The 17946-nt window shown below is 38.5% G+C and overlaps 1 protein-coding gene across 1 annotated transcript; it reads left to right on the top strand.

The window, feature by feature from the left end:
* Positions 1-1127: 1127 nt before the first annotated feature.
* Positions 1128-12919, top strand: emx3 (empty spiracles homeobox 3). Its single transcript, XM_036549058.1, has 3 exons — positions 1128-1470; positions 11244-11428; positions 12752-12919. Exons 1-3 carry the CDS (start codon positions 1128-1130, stop codon positions 12917-12919), a joined length of 696 nt encoding a protein of 231 aa, XP_036404951.1.
* The last annotated feature ends 5027 nt before the right edge of the window (positions 12920-17946 follow it).

Below are 17946 nucleotides of genomic sequence, written 5' to 3'. Positions count from 1 at the left end.
CTTAAAACACATGCTTGCTGTCTAAATAAAAATACACGAATTACTCATTTGGTAAACCAAGCGCCCATAAGAGTACTGAACAGTAAAATACCCTTGGATTGTGTCCGAACACAAATTAGGCTAATATTGCATCATAAACAACAACAACAACAACAACAGTAATAATACCAAAGATATGATTCTCGACATTCTAGTATTATCAATTAAAAGGTTATTATTATTATTATTATTATTATTATCATTATTATTATTATCATCATCATCATCATCATCATTATTATTATTATATTTTTTATTATTAGTATTATTATTAGTAGTATTAGTATTATTATTGTTACTCTAATGTTTCGTTAGGAGTAATTACATTGATTGTATTTTTTTCTTAAATATCTGCATGTAGTAATATCTGTTTTTTTTCAGAAATTGAATAATGCATTGCGCAATTACCAGCTACGTTTTTTTCATCTTATTCAAGCATGTGACCTAATCTACGTAATTATCACGGTGTATAACCGCGACCTTATGATATTGTACTAAGGTGGCTATAATTGGTGCGATAGGACTGCATCTGCGCATGCTCACCACACCTCTGCGAACGGAAAGCCGAAAGCAGGTATTGAGCTCAGTGAGTGACAGGTCTTTTATCAAAAGCTCAGTGATCCTCGATCTTATTAGCGTTCAAAAATGTTGCTCCCGAGCATGAGATGAGACAACGCCAGCGCTGTCATAGGATGAAACAGTTTTGATATGTTCTGATCTGAGCTTCATGTCGTAAAAGATATTCTCTTTTACTTGAAAAGTGTTGCTAACATCAGAAACTTGCGTTCCTTTGTTGATATTTTCTGCGTTGATCCAGAAATACAACTATATCGTATTTTCACAGTGTGCAACTCGACAAATCTCATCGCCGTCGCGTCAGGAAGTTCTTCTACCAACGACATTCAGACCAAAGGAACTGCACCAAGTTATGGATTGCTCGGGGACTAAAAATAGGCTATCGTTGCTTGGATTTTAGAGACAGAGCTATTTTCTCGTCATAAACCGGTCTAATTTCCCTGTCGTTTGCTTCGATCCAGAAACATTTTAAACAACTTATAAAAAGACTGGTCGATTAAAAAAAGTTTAAGATGTACCAACATAGTAAGAAATGCTTCACCATCGAGTCATTGGTTGGCAAAGAAGCGAATTCCTCGACTGCAGGTGAAGAACCTGTCAGACCCACGGCGTTACGATTCACGGAATCAATTCACCCTTCTCCCTTTGCGACTTGCTTTCAGAACTCCGGCAGGACCGTGTACAGTAGCCCGGATATGATGTTCCCAGACCCGGGTACACACTCGACCAACACCGCTCTGTCTCTGCATCCGCTCCAGTTGCCCTCCCAGCATTTTTTCAACCCGCACCAGCGAGAGACTTTGAACTTCTACCCATGGGTTCTTCGAAACCGATATCTTGGACACAGGTTCCAAGGCAAGTATATCAATTTCCACGCCTTTGCCTTAACATTACTGGCATAAAAATTGGAAATGTATAAATCAGAAGGTGTCCATTACGATAGCTAGATGATGGTAATGATGACGACCGTTGTGAAAATGGCAGTGACAACAGCATACCAATAAGTCAAATAAAGGTATCAAGCTACTAGCTTGATACGCAACTGTTACGCAGGTCTTCTGAATGGGAATTGATCAAACAAGACACGAGAAGTGCCCTTCCCGACGAATCGGTTAAAGACGCCAAAACGTTACTTTTTCCTCGTTTTGTAATAATAATAATAATAATAATAATAATAATAATAATAAGTAAGGCAAAAGAGATATGAGGAAAGGATGGCATAGTCATGTTGACCCAATGTGAAAGAAAGACAATTTGGCATTTCGCAGACGCTTTTAAACCAAAAGACAGACTGAAAGAACTGTACAGTTCACAAATCATTAAATTATGTCATTATAATCGAGACTGCTCAAGTGCAACTAACGACAACATCCGAAACTATTGCAATACCTACCCACCTCCTGTATTTGTGTATTTTTTTTGCTGTAGGTCAGGTTCAGTTAGGTATTATAACTGAAAATAGTTTTTACAGTGAATCTGAGGGTGAAACAGACGATATTGAGACAGAAATGGAATTCAATAATGTTCTTGCATTTTATGACATACTTGTCATCTTTAAATTCAGTTTCACAATTTCCTTTTTTTAATGAATGGGGAAACACGCTTCAACAAGTACATAGGCTATGTGTCACTCATAGATCAATTTGCAGACTGTTGTAGATCATCTGTCACAGTAAAAGGTCTTTCATAAAAAAAAATATATATATAAAAAAATAAAATAAAAATCCCGTCACCGGAAAGTCTAACAATGTCAAACGGCGTGTTAAAACTCATAAACTTGGCCTCGCCATTCGACAATTACATCTCAGGTCCCCTGCATGTTCATGTCTAACATTTGATATGTTTTCAACCTTTAAAAATAGAAAAATAATATTTTTCTCGATTTTTTTTTTTTTTTTTTTTGCCGCTAGTAGCCTATAAACTGGACACCATTACGAATGGCCTATTGTGTTTCACACAAGGAATTAGTCAGGACAGACGTAACATAAAAGACTTTGGAGCAGGACCACTGAGTTGTTGTGTATTGTGATTTCTCAAAGCTTGTTTCCATGCTTTTTACGAGTTAGTAAGCACATACACACATATATGTCTACATTGTAAAGATAAGAATGTTGACCACTGTATTAATAACGTCGTAATTCTATGTTAAACATTATTCTAAAAGCACCGGGCGTTAAGAGAGAAAACACCCAAAACATGACAGTATAAACAACGATATTTAATATTTTATTGATATTATAATTAATGGTAATGCACTAGCACATTTACTGTCATTCATGTGATTACTGTTATAGATCATACTGCGTCCCAAAAATTATGGTATATTGATCTCGTAATCAACCCAAATAATTTTACCCCAAGCCTCATCGACATCTATCTATCTATCTATCGATATATATATATATATACACACACACACACACACACACACACGCACACACACACACACACACACAAATACTATACTAAACATACAGGTACTACGCCATATTTCATGTCTATGACATATGAATATGTCACTGGAATGAAAAAAAATCATGTTTTCATTACAGTGACATGTTGAATTTTAGGACTCAGAAAAAAATATATGTGTTTGGCAAGGTCAATACTGATCATTAAACATCATCAACCAGAGGGAGGTTAAATCACACATATGCTACGACGTTTCTGTTGTGGAGTTCAGCGGAAATAATGCTGAACGGTGAAAAGAAGCAAATAAGACGACTCATGAGGTGTTCATGTATGCTATTGGCTAAATGACCCTGATTTACTTGCTAAAATAGTAGTCAACGACGAGCACCGTAAAAAAAATAAATATTCAATTTCAATGAATTACTAAACACAGATTGTATGGCTGATTCGGCCTACAGTTTAGTTCATTTCCAAAGCTAAAACTAGAAAGAATGTATGAATAAAGACAAAAGTAATCGAAATAATCCCAACATGATTAGATGGATTCAGTTCAATTAGTTCCAGTCCTGCTCCCCAATATCTAAAATTGTTTAAATTAGTAATGGCAAAAAAACGGAAAAGCAAGCTCGGCATAATCAAGTGCTGAGAAGAAATAATCATAACAACAACAACAATGACTAATAACAACAACAAGAACAACAAAACATTATTATTATTATTATTATTATTATTATTATTATTATTATCATTGTTATCATTATTATTATTATTATGATTAATAATAATAATCTGAGCATTTCTAGGATTTCTTCATTTACGTTTGTATTACGTAAAATTAGCCTTTTATTTATTTTTTCCAACAGCCCGGTTGTCTCAACATAAATAAATGTTAAATTATTGAAATGCAGAAGTGCAAAAAATAGATTCAGAGAGCCAGCAGCATCCTCTCATACAGTGTTATAAGAAAATTATCTATATCGCAGCACATAACCTCCACGGAATTACGGAACATAAAATATTCATGCGATCGGTTTGAACATTTGAGTTAATTTTAGTTTCGCCTGTAACGAGTGAATTCTGGTCAGTGACGATGTGATGCAGGGCTCTGCAGAAATACTGCCTCATGTACGGCTGACTTTATTTTGTTTTATTTAATTTTTTTTGAAATTTTAAATTAAATATACAGTATATATTTTGATGTTTGTAAACCACTCCCGTGGAGGTTCCATTGGGAGGGGTACTACAGTAAATGCAGTTTGATTGATTTACAATATTTGTTTTTCGGCAGTAGTTAGGACGTCAGGATCCATTTGCATTTACAGATATGTAAAGTTTTACTTTCTATTTTTCCGGAGCGCTCGGGATGTGTTGTGAATAATTTTTGAACACTTGTTTCATTGGTCATCAGAAATAATTGCAATGATGGAATGTTTCCCAAGAGCTGATTGTTTAACAGCTTTAAACTCAAATAACATATGCTTTGCGTAGCGTATTCTGCAACTAAATGTCCTTTACATGCAGTCACGGGGAAGTGCTGGATTTCCACATTATGGCATGCACTGTGTGCTGTTGTTTGCACACAGTTCACTTATCAATCAAGGTCTATAGATATATATATCTCCTACATGAAGATCTACTTGTGTTTAACAGATAGCCTAGTTAGAAACCATATCAAACATAAATGCTCCAGACATGAAAGTTACTGGCTGACAGCTCATACATAGTCATCATCACGGCAAGTCTTGTCCACAACTTTAAACTTGGAATTGAATTTAAAGCAGTTGTTCAAAAAACACACTTCGCCTCAAGGCTTCCTTTTTTGTGACCAAAACATACATTTGTTTATTGACTGAACTGCGTGAAATAACCAGCACCCATGCCGGGTGTTCCTGGTAACAAAGCAATTTGTTAAACCAGAAGGATCAAGAACTCTCCGCTCCCTGGTCTCAGTGATCGGGTCGTTGGCTGCGCCTCTAAGATCAGCCGCCTCAGGTGTGCCTGGGGCAGCTTGCGCTGTGCTCTGGCCCTCCAGGGCCTGCACCAGGTAATTGGTGGAAGTCAGGGGTTGTTGTTACTGTTTCTCAGATCCGGGACTCAGATAAAGCCCCCTTTGTTTACTGACAGAACGGATCCACTCACTAATGGTGTCCAATAACCTTGAAAACGACTGTTTAGACAAGCCTAAATATGGCCGAGGGGATTGAGTGAGAGAGGATTACTCGTCGAGAGTGTCACTTATTGTTGGAGAGAAAGGTGAGCAAGGTTTTTAGCTCGGCTACTTCCTGGACGGCCGGGGAAGGCCTGCGTGTCTTTGAATCTTTCATGCAGCACCGAGTAAACAGGATCCCGGACAGACCTGGTCCAATGCAGTGTGTACAGTATTTTAATAAAGTGCATTTCTGAGTGCCGAAGACTGTTGCCGTCAGGAAGGAGGTCTGACAGTTCATTTGACCCCGGTCACTCATCTGCTTGCCAGTCTGAAGGTTTTCTTTGTACCTGCCAGCTCACCTTTTTTTCCTCATCACATGTCACCAATCCAGAGGGGCTATGATGCGCATACACAAATACATTTCCTACGTTCTTGTTTTCCATAGCCATCTCATTGTCTATAATTTGTTTTTGTGATATTGATATTGAGTGGCCCAAACAGCACTTCTGAATTATGGGGTGTAGATAAGATGCAATCAAACTGACGTGCATGATGTACTATGTTGATACTCTGTTTCCCCTTCAGACTTCCCTCAGATTTGAACTGAACACAGCCCTGGTTTACAGACATTGACAGTACTGGGCTAAGATGCAATTGCTTTATGTGGCTCTAACCTCCGTTCAATGGGCGTTTTGTCCTTAACATGCATTTTGATTTCCATTTACAGCACATTGCGTTTTAGTTAATTTAACTGAACCGTGCGGACAAAATGCATAACATCTAAAGAGAACCTAAAGCAAGGCCTACTCTGCCTGTATATTGGGAAGGTGTGGCTGTATCCCAGGGGCGTTTGGATCGGCAGCTCCAGGTCATAGTGAAAAAAGACTACCGAATTCATGGCTTGACGAAAGCATGGTCTGGTGCCCCCCATTCCTGCCATGTCCCACTCCTGCTCCAGCTTTAGAGAATCACCTCCCCACCCCTACCCCCCCAACCCCCCCCCCCCCCCCCCCAGACTCTGACAAGACTGAGCCTGTCCATGCCAGGGGAATGGTGGCAATGCTGCTGCGGGTGCCATCTGGTTCTCTTTCAGCCATGTTGGGGGGGCATGCTCACTGAGGATTGGCTAGTGCCTGCTTCAGTCCAAACCCCCGGAGGGTTCCCCCAGCTCTTCAGGAGGGCTGAGTCGCCGTAAGATTTGGGACTCGGGGAGTGTTCCACTGTACCAGTCGTCCCGGGGGAGACTCGGAGGTGACGCAACACAACAGATGATGCCAGACGAGAAAGCACATCCGTTTTCACACTGCAGCCAAGGCAAATATGCATGACGACAGATTGGAGGTGTGGGATCATAACAATAATAGAAACTACAAAATGCAAAATCATACATGGAATGCTTGTTAGAATAAGTAACGGAGGAAAAAAAAGCTAAAATACTTCAGAGACATTTTGCAATGTTACATTGCAACCTGAAATTTTTCAAGAGGAAGGTCCAAATGCTTTTACTTCATGCAAGGTGCAAATGTAACCCATCAAAGGAAATTTTTCCGTATGGAATGTGGAAAATTTGCTCTTTAAACTCATGACCAATCAAGTAGTGTTCTAAGCATGGTCATTTTGCCTTCATTCTTTAGATGCTCATAGAAGAATATTTAGGCAGTATTTGTCATCGCCTCCTGACCTCATAGAGCATATTGTTTACATTCTTTTTCTTAACCAGAACTGAGCTCCTCTCATTCCTGCTCCGAAATATTTCTATTGCATTGTCGTCTGATGTTCAAAGGATTTTCAGCACACCAGCTGAGGATGGTTGCCAGTGACAGTCCCATGACAGAAAATATGCACTCTTTGCCTGACAGAGACAAAGTGCATTCCTCATATTTTCGGTTCCATTGGTTGTAGGACGTTTACATACAGAAGCAGTCAGGTGTGCCCCACAAATCTTTGTGTTAATGACAGCAGTCGTGTGAATACTTGCCATGCACCAAAATGTAATTTATTAGTTATATGTGCAGTGCATTCACACACAGAGTGAGGCAGAATCCACTATACAGTTGTACATCCTTAAATACACTTCAATGGTTCCAAACACTTGAAGAAGTTGAACACATGGGTAGCTAATATTTCAGTTCATGTTTGAATAGTAGTTAATTAGTCTTAGTGTTGGTTTTCAAATTTCTTTGTATCGTTTAAAGTGTGCAAATATATAGTGCACAGTACACAGGGGTGGGATTTGCTTACAAACACTCATACACCTTCACTAAAGACATATCATTGTCTGAAGCTATCTATATCATGGACCTTCTTTAACCACATATGAGCACAAGTGCTTTGCTTTTCACAAGCTTTCAACTTCAAAGGCACTATTTGAAGGAAAAACATTTTTGGTTTCAATGCTTCTAAAAACATTTGAAGTAGGAGAAGCCTAGCTCGCTAAATCCTTGTTTATCTTGCGGTAATGCTGATGAATGTAGCGGTTAAGGCCTCGCTTGATGCTACCATTGTATTTTCTCAGACTTGTAAAAGGCAAAGAAATAGATGCGGAGAGTTTGTGAAGTCTGATAATTATTGATGATTAGAATGCAAACGTAAAGCCTTGGTGTGGCATTTTGGGCTTCATAATTAGAAGCCGAATAATCACCAAAAGTCTGTGGCAAAACCCCACTATATTGTTGGCTATCATTCCTGGCAGAGAAGAAACTATAGACATAAGTCTGACACACAGGCATGAGCTCTGATCTCCATAGTACATGAGTGACCCCAAATCTGCATTGTTACTCATTATGTTGAGAGATGCAGTTTACCCCCACTGCTCCAGGATACATTCACTCTTAAATTCAATTGCATCCCACCATTTTCTGACTCCAAATGTTTAACAACAATTTAGCAAAGTGAATCATTGAGGGAACAATGCAATCAGGTTTAAAGGTTTCAGCTGTAGTTTCCCATATTAAAAAAAGAACAGTACACAAATGTAAAGGTTGTGGCTGCAAAGTTTTATGGTCTTAACTTCACTAGCACTGTGTTGGCACTGTGAACTATACCTTCACGGTGTAATAAATCACTCTGTTCATATCACAAATCAATATTTCTTTAAATCTAAGATGATTTTCTAGTAATGTATAATTCCATAAATTTCTCCAACAGTTGCAGAAACAGTGGTGAAACTCCAATACTGTGTGATCCCCTGGGCCATCTAATTTTATTTTCTCGCTCAGGGCTCGAACAAGCCAAACTGTTTTCAGGCGTGAATCTGTGACAAACATCCTAGACAATTTTTATATGGACATGCTGACTCCTATTCAAATTTGGCTGGAGACCCAATATTTATTTTGCTACCACTTATTTGGGTCTGAGAGGCACATCCAGTCTGAATCTGTTGTCACTCACATCTTATGTTGTCCATTTGCGCCTGACCCCTCCTTTCCACCCCTCCATTTGGCCAGTTTTGCTTACACGTGATTGAGGTGACTTTTGTGTTACACTTTCTTTTCAACATAGGCACACCCAACTCCACTGGTGGTCACACAATTTATAGATCTATTTGCTTATGTAAAATATTTCATTTTTTTAGGAACAATTTCAATAAACGGACCCTATACCAGGGGCTGCAGATGTTGTCTGCAGATTGTGAAATCACATTAACAATGCAACCGAAGAATACCGAAATTTTACTATCGCCTTGGGTTGAATGAATTCAAATGCAAGCACGTCAAATTTTGATTTGCTTAACTGAATATCAATTTCTTCTCCACAATTGTTTTTGCATTTTTTCCAGCCCAAGTTATTTACTTATGATGTTTCGCAAATCTAAAACAGACGTTATGGCTTAAACGCTTAGCAATACATAAATACAACACATTAGTATACAAATGAGTTCATGACCTCAATGTGCAACATATAGGCTATCAGCTTTGTGTGTTGGAGATCGTAAGTGGACATATTTGTTTAAAGATTTAAAAGCATTCATTTTGTTAGTTTGAAATTCAAAGGTCACTTGGTCAGGCAAGATTGTATAGCCTTCAAGATGGAACTGTCACAGCAGATTTATTTTTATTTTTGGGTAGTTGTTTTGTAAAAATTTGAAAAAAAAAGTTTGAAATTTGTTATGGAGTGCCAGCTTGCACTTAAAAAACCTTAAATACTGTAATGTACTGTATACACAGAACCATTTAACAGCACATTATTCTTTTAGCGGTTTTGTAAGTACTGCCAAAGCACACATCGAATGGTTAAATTATGGCAAATGTTTGTTGATATTCAGACAGTTTTTGATTGAGGGTAGATGAACATGTTGTTTTATTGGAATCCCAGTGAGCAAAAAACAAACACCTGAAAAAATGCAATTCATAAAAGCATTGATTTTGGAACAAGTTGTGGAAACGTGGAATCAGCCACTGTAGTCAATGGCGACCGGCTGTGGGTCACCCTGTATCGTTCTGGATATGGTTTATTGCAGTATTATTATCATAAATTCTATCCATACCAGCATCTGTCCAAATCCCATTTCAGATGGCATGCTGCATTCTGTTGATGAAGAAATGGAAAGGAATGATCAGTCATTTACCATAAAATGTCTTTGACATCCTTTGCAATTATGAGTTATTTACATGATGTAGCAGGTAGCTTTCTATGGGGCACATTTTTTCAGAATGGGGAAATTTTCCTCCAAACATTATCCTTAAGAGGCCTGTTGCCACCTGCCTGAAGGCAATAAATCCAGTTAATTTTCATTTGTACCTTTGGGTGTGTAAAAGCAACACTGCCATGCACCAGAGGTGTTAATGCAATATATGTGTGTCAGTTATATTCTATTTACTATGGAGTCAAATAATAGAATAGAATTCCTGAGTCTTAACAAGATGAATCAATTGTAAGACTTACAGGAAATCTCCTTGAAAGTTGATCTTTGTAATAGCTGTTCTCATAGTGGTGACTTACAGTCTTTCACCCAATCCATCATCAAGTGCAATAATCCCCATATTTAAGCAAAATAGTTATTTGAAGTGGATAGGTATGAGGTACTTATTCTGAATATAAACAGGAACAAATTAATACAATTTGAAACAGAATATAAAAAATGAGACTTTAGCATGGAGTTCAAAGTCAATTTGTTGGGGCTCTGAATGCCAGCAGTCTATGTTAACCTGCAACATCAACTTGGAACCTGTAGTGTTACATCACGTGCACATTAAATTCAAGAAATTTAAGAAATGTGGTTTAAATAGTAAATGGAGATGCCAATTTAATATTAACTTCCATGTATGCATTTGTATCAGATCAAATTAGGTATCTAAGGGTTATATCCCATATCCGTTTGGCTTCCAATGTGAGTTTTTATTTCCAAATGAAAATCAATTTCCTTTGCTAAAGTATGGAAACAAATGGTTACAGTTTGTTTTTCAAACATTAACCATAAAAATTATGCTTAAGGTTATTTGGCCTGGTAGCTGAATCAATATCAGTGTGTCAATTATACAGCATAAGTTTGCCAGAGCATTCAAACACAATATGATTGGCGGAACATCTGCAGGACAAGAATCACATATCCATGCTAGTACAAGCATGAACCCTCGGAATCGGGCGTGGGAACATTGTGATGACACTCATGGTGATCAGTGAATGGGCTCATATGGGGTCTTAGGAAATGTCTAATCCAAAAGAAACGTGGTGTACTCAAAATATGGATCACAGGTGACATTTATGTGCAGTTGTGACACAAGGGCACTCCCTCACCTTTCCACTCATACTGGTGTAGTTCTGTTGCTCCTAGCTATAACCTCCTCACACACATACACACCCACACACATCCACACCTACGCACACATGCACGCACGCACGCACATACGCACACACACACACACACACACACACACACACACACACACACACACACACACACACACACACACACAAATACTCAGTTACTCAATTACTCACCCATCCCACTCATGATACACACAGACATACACATACACACTCACACACACACAGTTTCTTCATTCCTGTCTATCATCTCTGACGCTCTGCCTCCTGTATCTGGTCTATTCTGTTCCCCGCTCTCCAGGTGAGGACAGCAGTCCGGAGAACTTGCTCCTGCACGGGCCCTTCTCCCGCAAGCCGAAACGCATCCGCACCGCCTTCTCTCCCTCGCAGCTCCTGCGGCTGGAGCGCGCCTTCGAGAAGAACCACTATGTGGTGGGCGCCGAGAGGAAGCAGCTGGCCAACGGGCTGTGTCTGACGGAGACGCAGGTGAGCGCATTCCACAGGGCTGAAACAGTCAGGGCAGGGGGATGTGAGTCATGCCGTGCAACATCCACACCATAGGGCAAATGTGCCTGTAAAAGCAGGTTTCTCAAGCACAGAGGAAGTGATCTGTTCCAGGGGACGGCTGATTGAATTGAGAAGGGGGCAGGTGACTGTCATTAAAGTGAGGCTTACAATCATTTTTCATCTCCCCATTGCAGTCAATGCTACAGATGTGTTTTTTACAGTAATGAGTTACATCGTGTTTAACCACTATGATGAACACCCTGAAGAACTTGACTGGTCATGTATTTTCTCTTCAGCTATTTTTTAGTGACTACGACATGGATTCACATGCATTTGAGCATGAGGAATATACAAGTGTAGTTGCATTTTTTATATGAATTGCTTAGAGAAAACTGTATCCAAATAATGTTAAAACTATGCCAGAATCACATGTCGCAAATGTGCCGTTCCTAACACAGGTCCTGAACCAAAACACTGTTTTAGCAGAATTGATTGATTTAGACTTTAGATTTCACACACTAATTTAAGCTCACATCAATTAATATAGCAACATAATAATATCATGCTACCAAAAAATGAATATGAAATGTTCTTTCTTTTTTTGCACTTTTGGAAATTGAGTAATACATAATATTACCTCTGTGTAAATTGCTGGGTAGGTAGCTAGTAAAATGTTACGTTGTAAGTTGATTCTCTGATGAAAAAGCCCCGCACCTCTGTAATCAGATCCTCGTTCAGGTGGTGCATTAAACAAAACAAATGGCTATAATTTTAAAAAGTCATGACTATAAAACTAAAAGATCAGAAAAGTTATTTTCCAGTGTAATGGAATTTGGAATTACCCCCATCTCACCCACCTGATAATTTTGGTTGACATCAAATTATATCTATAGGAGAGGGACGTGAAGGGCTGCTTTAAGGTTGCTTTTAAATGTGCCCCATGGTTTGTTCCTGGGGGCAACTGCCTAAAGATAAGAATGAATTAAAGAGACCATTTCAATTCTGCTGACAATCTTCAAAAAAAAAAAAACTCCAGTTGGGCAAACTAAGCAGGCTCTATTGAATTTAATAGCAATATTGTAATAATAATAAAGTTGTCCTTTTCTTGGAGTAAGAGGCTTTAACCAGTATTTCTGTTGTTGTTTGGTGTTGTAATAAACAAGAATTTGTTGTGCAAAAAAGAAAAAAAACAAAATTCGGTGTTCAGCCTCGAGGAGGGAGTGCATTTGAGTTGTGCTGAAAATAGGGCCAATTCTGTGGGCCTGTTGGATTTCTGGATGCTAAAGGACGGTTCTCCCCTAGGTGAAAGTCTGGTTCCAGAACAGAAGGACCAAACATAAGAGGCAGAAGCTGGAGGAGGAGTCACCCGAGTCCCAGCAGAAGAGGAAAGGCAGCCAGCACGTCAGCCGTTGGCGTGTAGCGACCCAGCAGGGCAGCCCAGAGGATATCGACGTCATATCGGAGGACTGATGTCACCCACCTACGGCAACCTAACTAACCCCCCTTCAATTGTAATCACTGACTGCGAATGTTTGGTGGAAGTTTTTTTTTTTAAAGGCATTTAAATGTAGATGTTTGTTGAACCTTCAGTGTGCCACCTATGCGCTCTGAGCTAGATTATGGCACCGAGCGTAAGCAACGTTGAACAGTTCAAAACCTCACTTGGCCATCGCCTGATTGACACACAAACAACAGAGAGAAGGAATGAAAGATCTCACAATACGTGGCTGAGCAGCTCAAAAAAAGGACAGATTAAGTGATGATCAGCCGTCAACACTGAACCCTGCTTTTTTGGTGTGACGATCTCTACAGCAGTGCAGGTGCCACTGTGCTGGAGAAGAAAACAAAGAGCCAGGGAGCTTTGCTGTGACCTGCATCTTCCATTCAGCGGAAGCCATCTTTCTGCCTGCCTGAACTTTGAGGTTACTCGTCTCCCTATTCAATATGCTCTGTCTTTGGATTAAATGTGGTCACGTTTGTCTCGTTTCATTCTCTGTTCATCGGTGATATCTGTGTACATGATTGTTAATGTTTAACAAGCACAATTGTGGTCAGATGTAAGCCATTGGTAGAGAAGTGAGGAATGTTAGGGGATGCCTGAGTAGGATATCTGTCTTTATCATGGTAGTCTATGCAATATATGAATTCAAACAAAATTTAAAGATATGACAGATACATCAAAATAAAAAAAAGACATTAAAACCTTGTAAAGCAAATAATGTGGTTTGAGACTATTAAAATGTTTTCCTTTGTGGCCCTCTCATGAAGTCATAGGTTATTCGCCATTTATAATTACATGAAAGGAATGTCTTTTTATATATTTGATTTATAAGAAAAAGAAAAACAAACAAAAAATTTTGGTTTGTTGTGTTTTTAAACTTTTTTGGCGTGAAGTAAAAATTTGGGTTCCCTATCAGGGTCTGAGGTGAATTTTGTTGTAGCTCATTTTGAAAATACATTAGCTTGAGACATTGGCTGATGAATCCAATAACCTTTTTTAAAAAATTAAAATAATAATTAAAAAACGTATCACCATAATAGTGACATTATTGTTAGTACTTGGTACTGGTAGTAATAAATACTTTGGCAACAATAATCAGATTTATATGGGCATTACTTTACATATCACTTCATTTGGACAGGCATATATTTTTGTTTTAAATTTTTATATAATTTGGAAGATGATTATACAAGAAAAAAAACACTATATAGAGTTCACGCCAGATTAAATCGGTTTTGACAGATTTAATAACTCTGAATGAATCATGTCAGGTGTTTAATTGTGTTTAAATATATTGTTGCATTGATATGAATATTCAACAGCAATACATTTTTTAGTTTATTTTATAGGTACTTATGAAACATACATTTCAAACGAAGTTAAATACGTTTTAAAACATATTGTTAAACCAACAGAACTACTTTCCCAATGTGCCTGCAAGCATACTTACAGAAAATAAACACAAACGAATTCTGCAAATGCAAACTGTAAGACATAAAAAGCACAAAGTATGTATATAGAACATTTGTGAGTCGACGCTATTTTTATGTAAGCACTGGTTGTAGAATATATTTTCTGTGTCAAACTGTATACTTGTGTTAATTTTTTCCTCCCCGAAATACACATGGAGTGCACTAAAAATATTTTATTATGTGTGTAATTAACTGACGGAATCGTGCTGTCTGTTGAAAAAAAAAAAAAAAAAAAAAACATTTATAAAAATTACGTATATTTTTCGGTGTTTCGGCAGTACAGTTTGCTTGTTCTGGACTGAACAATAACTTAAATAGTCTATCATTCAATGCAACTGCACGCATTTTTTCATTAACGCAAATGCCTGACTCTGTTTTGGTTAATTAGACTAACATATTCACTTAGTAGCTATTTAATTAAAGGATAAATAAAGATCGCATATGAGCCAAATTATTTGCATACAATATTGCTTTGTCTTTTTAAACATAGAAGTTGAACGTATTAGACTGTAGCGGCTGCATTATTGTGAGGAAACGCGACGAGGTGTACCCTTCTGAGTCTTGAGAGGGACCATTCATTACCCTCGTAGGTATGTGGGGAATTTTTTCTCCCCAACGGTAAATGGGCGGGGTAAAATAACAGAAAAAAAATCAATAGTGTTAAGTGCCAATGAACAACTGAAGGGCATTTTAAGAAATACACACACACACACACACACATAGTACATGTATGTGTCCTTTGATTTATTCAGGATTTTCTCGATGAAAATATTTATTGGGTAAATGAAAGGCCAATTCATACGCTAATTTTTTTTTTGAGATTTTTAGCGGCAGGAGACAGCCTTGAGAAATTAAGTATATTTAACCTCCCTCGACGTAATTTAAAGTGTTCAAAGGCTTCCCTAGCAACACTCACTCCCATCGAGGTCTCTTTTTGTGCAGTCTGGTCGTGCTGTAAACACATGTAACACGGAATTATCTTTGCGTTATGACTAGTTTATAAAAAAAGGAATACAAATCGCATAAAAATAAATGGCCAATTACTTCTAAAATTTAAATATAGGCTTTGATGGATCACTTTGTCGTAGGGTTAATTATGTCTTGATTCCGTCCTGGTTTATATATAGACATGTTTGAACCCATACATAAAAATGTATGCATATATGCACTGGATTGTAAAGGAAATGAGATTAAAATACTCAGGTTGTGGTAGAGCAGTAGAGGGCAGTGTTACTGTTGGACCAATGTGCAGTAAAGCTGTACCCTGAGAAGAGGGGTGTGTGCCTCAGACGTATGGTGATCTATGTGGTCCTGCTTGGTGGGTCTGTTGTCATCTGAGGTTAGATGTAGATGTGCTTTATCACAGCGATCTCCACATTGTGACTAAAGAGCCACATACAGCTCTTACAAAAGCAGGGTACCTCTCCTAACAATAGAAATTCAACTTCAAATAGAAAAAAAAAACAAAAAACACATGAGTGTAACCATTCCCATACTGTGGATGGGTGAGTGGCTTAATGGGTGACTGAGAGAGGCATTTAATGTGACTTCTTTTGTCCTGTGATGATGGCCATTGTGGCTCCTGAGTCATTAAAGTCTGAACACCTCTGCTCAAAGAGTTCAGTAAATTCTTTTCCCTCCATCTGATATCATCCACTTAAACTGTATTATTTCATGGCTAGAAATGCTTCAGTTAGCCCCACGATGTTTTTTTTCATGAAGCCTCCGTGGAACATAATGAAATATTGTGTGAATGCTTTGACTGCACTGGGGTAACGATTGTTATTATTCATTAATCAGATTTTATTTTATTTTTTCATTTTTCAAGCTATATACACTCATTCACTCATACGCGCATACACAGACACACACACACACACACACACACACACGCGCACACACAATCTGTTACAGGCTCTTTAGCTGCAGTTTACCATGTGTCGAAATGAAAGCCTCTAAGTTTCACACTTTTAAATATCCCTCCTACATTAAAAAAAAAAAAAACTGAGGAGGAAGGCAGAACTCATGCTCACATTATGTGATAGAGAGAAGGAGCTATCAAGGCTCGTGAAGCATACAGAGGGCTACATCAATGATGAAAAAGTTGGAGCATTAAGGGAACGTTAAAGGTGAGCAGAGATGTCTCCTTCTCTTAACACACACACTGCCACTGGCCCCTAATGGAGTTACCTGTCATCACATTCTTTTGTAACACAGGGATAAGGTGTACCTCCCCCGACACCTGCAGGAATCCCTGACGAGGGGACACAAAAGACGGACATACCTGATCAAAGTTACTATGGCCTCTACTTAGCACAGTCTCAAGTTTTTAACCGCATTTTTGACACTGAAAGAAAAGCCAAGCCCACTCCCACTAAACTTGTGGAAAAACGTGAAACGTGTACAAGCCGCACACATTAGAGAGGCCATTATTGTAACATGAGCTTTTTTGTGGCTTCATTGCTAAATATGGTCCACGGATAATAGTTCTTGCATATTATTGTTGAGTTGAGGCAACTCTTGGTCTTGTACAAGCCTGGGTGCTGGCTGGTGGTGTAATTTTACTCAGGTCGAGTGGCATGCTTTTTTACTCCATTCCAGGCTTCACTGCTAGACCGAGAATCACAGGTGTCATTCTTGGACCCCTCCCTGTGTTACCTGTTCTTCTTGGGCATTAGAGTGGGAAAGTGGAAGAGTGAATTGCGACCGTCACAGGTGAGTGACCAGGACAGGAAGCCAAGTCAAAACATTGTCAAAGTGATTGAGGAGGGGGGGAGGGGGCCAGTGACATATTGGGTTGGTGGTTGGGTTTAGACAGTTGCTCCTAACCTCTCATAGAAGAATTAGCAAAAAACCTAAACCACACCACACTTTGCAGGACCAAAACATTCCTCTTCAGCGCAACCACTGGCACTATCTTTACAAAGGAGTTTGGTGAAATCAAAAGTACTTGTGATTAGAGGAGATTTTGAGGGTCTGTGCATTTTGTCATTGTTTATGTTACCTCCTAATTAAATTAAGGTGTAATTTCTTGATTAATATTATGTATGTGATAAGCTGCATTGAGAAAAATACACTTATGCACAATTAAAGAAATTTTCAGGATCAAATGTTAGATGCTAAAATAATTTATGAATGTGGCTAGCTCTATCTGATATATGATCTCTGGCTAATTTACCATTGTTTCCTTCTCTGTGTGATTATCTGCTGTGTCTTAATTCTTCTCACTCAAGTTATCCCCCAAGTGATGATTTTCGGCCGTCTGTTGTGGTTATCACTCCAAATCCAGCTTGTTTTTTTTCTGAAGAATTTATTTATGAGGTTACAGATTGATGGTAAATTGCTCATAAATCTCAGGGCTTTAGGCTCTTAGTTACACCAGCTGGAAAATTAATACATGTCACCTTTATGCACTGTGATCTACACCTGCTAATTCTTCAAGCCCGGAGCTAACGAAAGGTGTTAGATTTACATGGTTCCCATCACCTTTTTTACAATAGACAGTCTCATTATCAGCTGATATG

This window comes from Megalops cyprinoides, chromosome 16 (genome assembly GCF_013368585.1).
Source record: "Megalops cyprinoides isolate fMegCyp1 chromosome 16, fMegCyp1.pri, whole genome shotgun sequence".
In the NCBI taxonomy this organism is placed as follows: domain Eukaryota; kingdom Metazoa; phylum Chordata; class Actinopteri; order Elopiformes; family Megalopidae; genus Megalops; species Megalops cyprinoides.
The sequence above is the reverse complement of the archived record's forward strand: the minus strand, read 5'-3'. Positions and strand labels throughout refer to the sequence as shown.

What these genes read in the sequence shown, in the direction of transcription:
- emx3 (XM_036549058.1), top strand. Translation starts at nt 1,128, where the DNA reads ATGTACCAACATAGTAAGAAATGCTTCACCATCGAGTCATTGGTTGGC. An exon ending in TCTTGGACACAGGTTCCAAG is followed by an intron (nt 1,471 to 11,243) that starts GCAAGTATATCA and finishes CCCGCTCTCCAG; the next exon opens with GTGAGGACAGCAGTCCGGAG. An exon ending in TGTGTCTGACGGAGACGCAG is followed by an intron (nt 11,429 to 12,751) that starts GTGAGCGCATTC and finishes GTTCTCCCCTAG; the next exon opens with GTGAAAGTCTGGTTCCAGAA.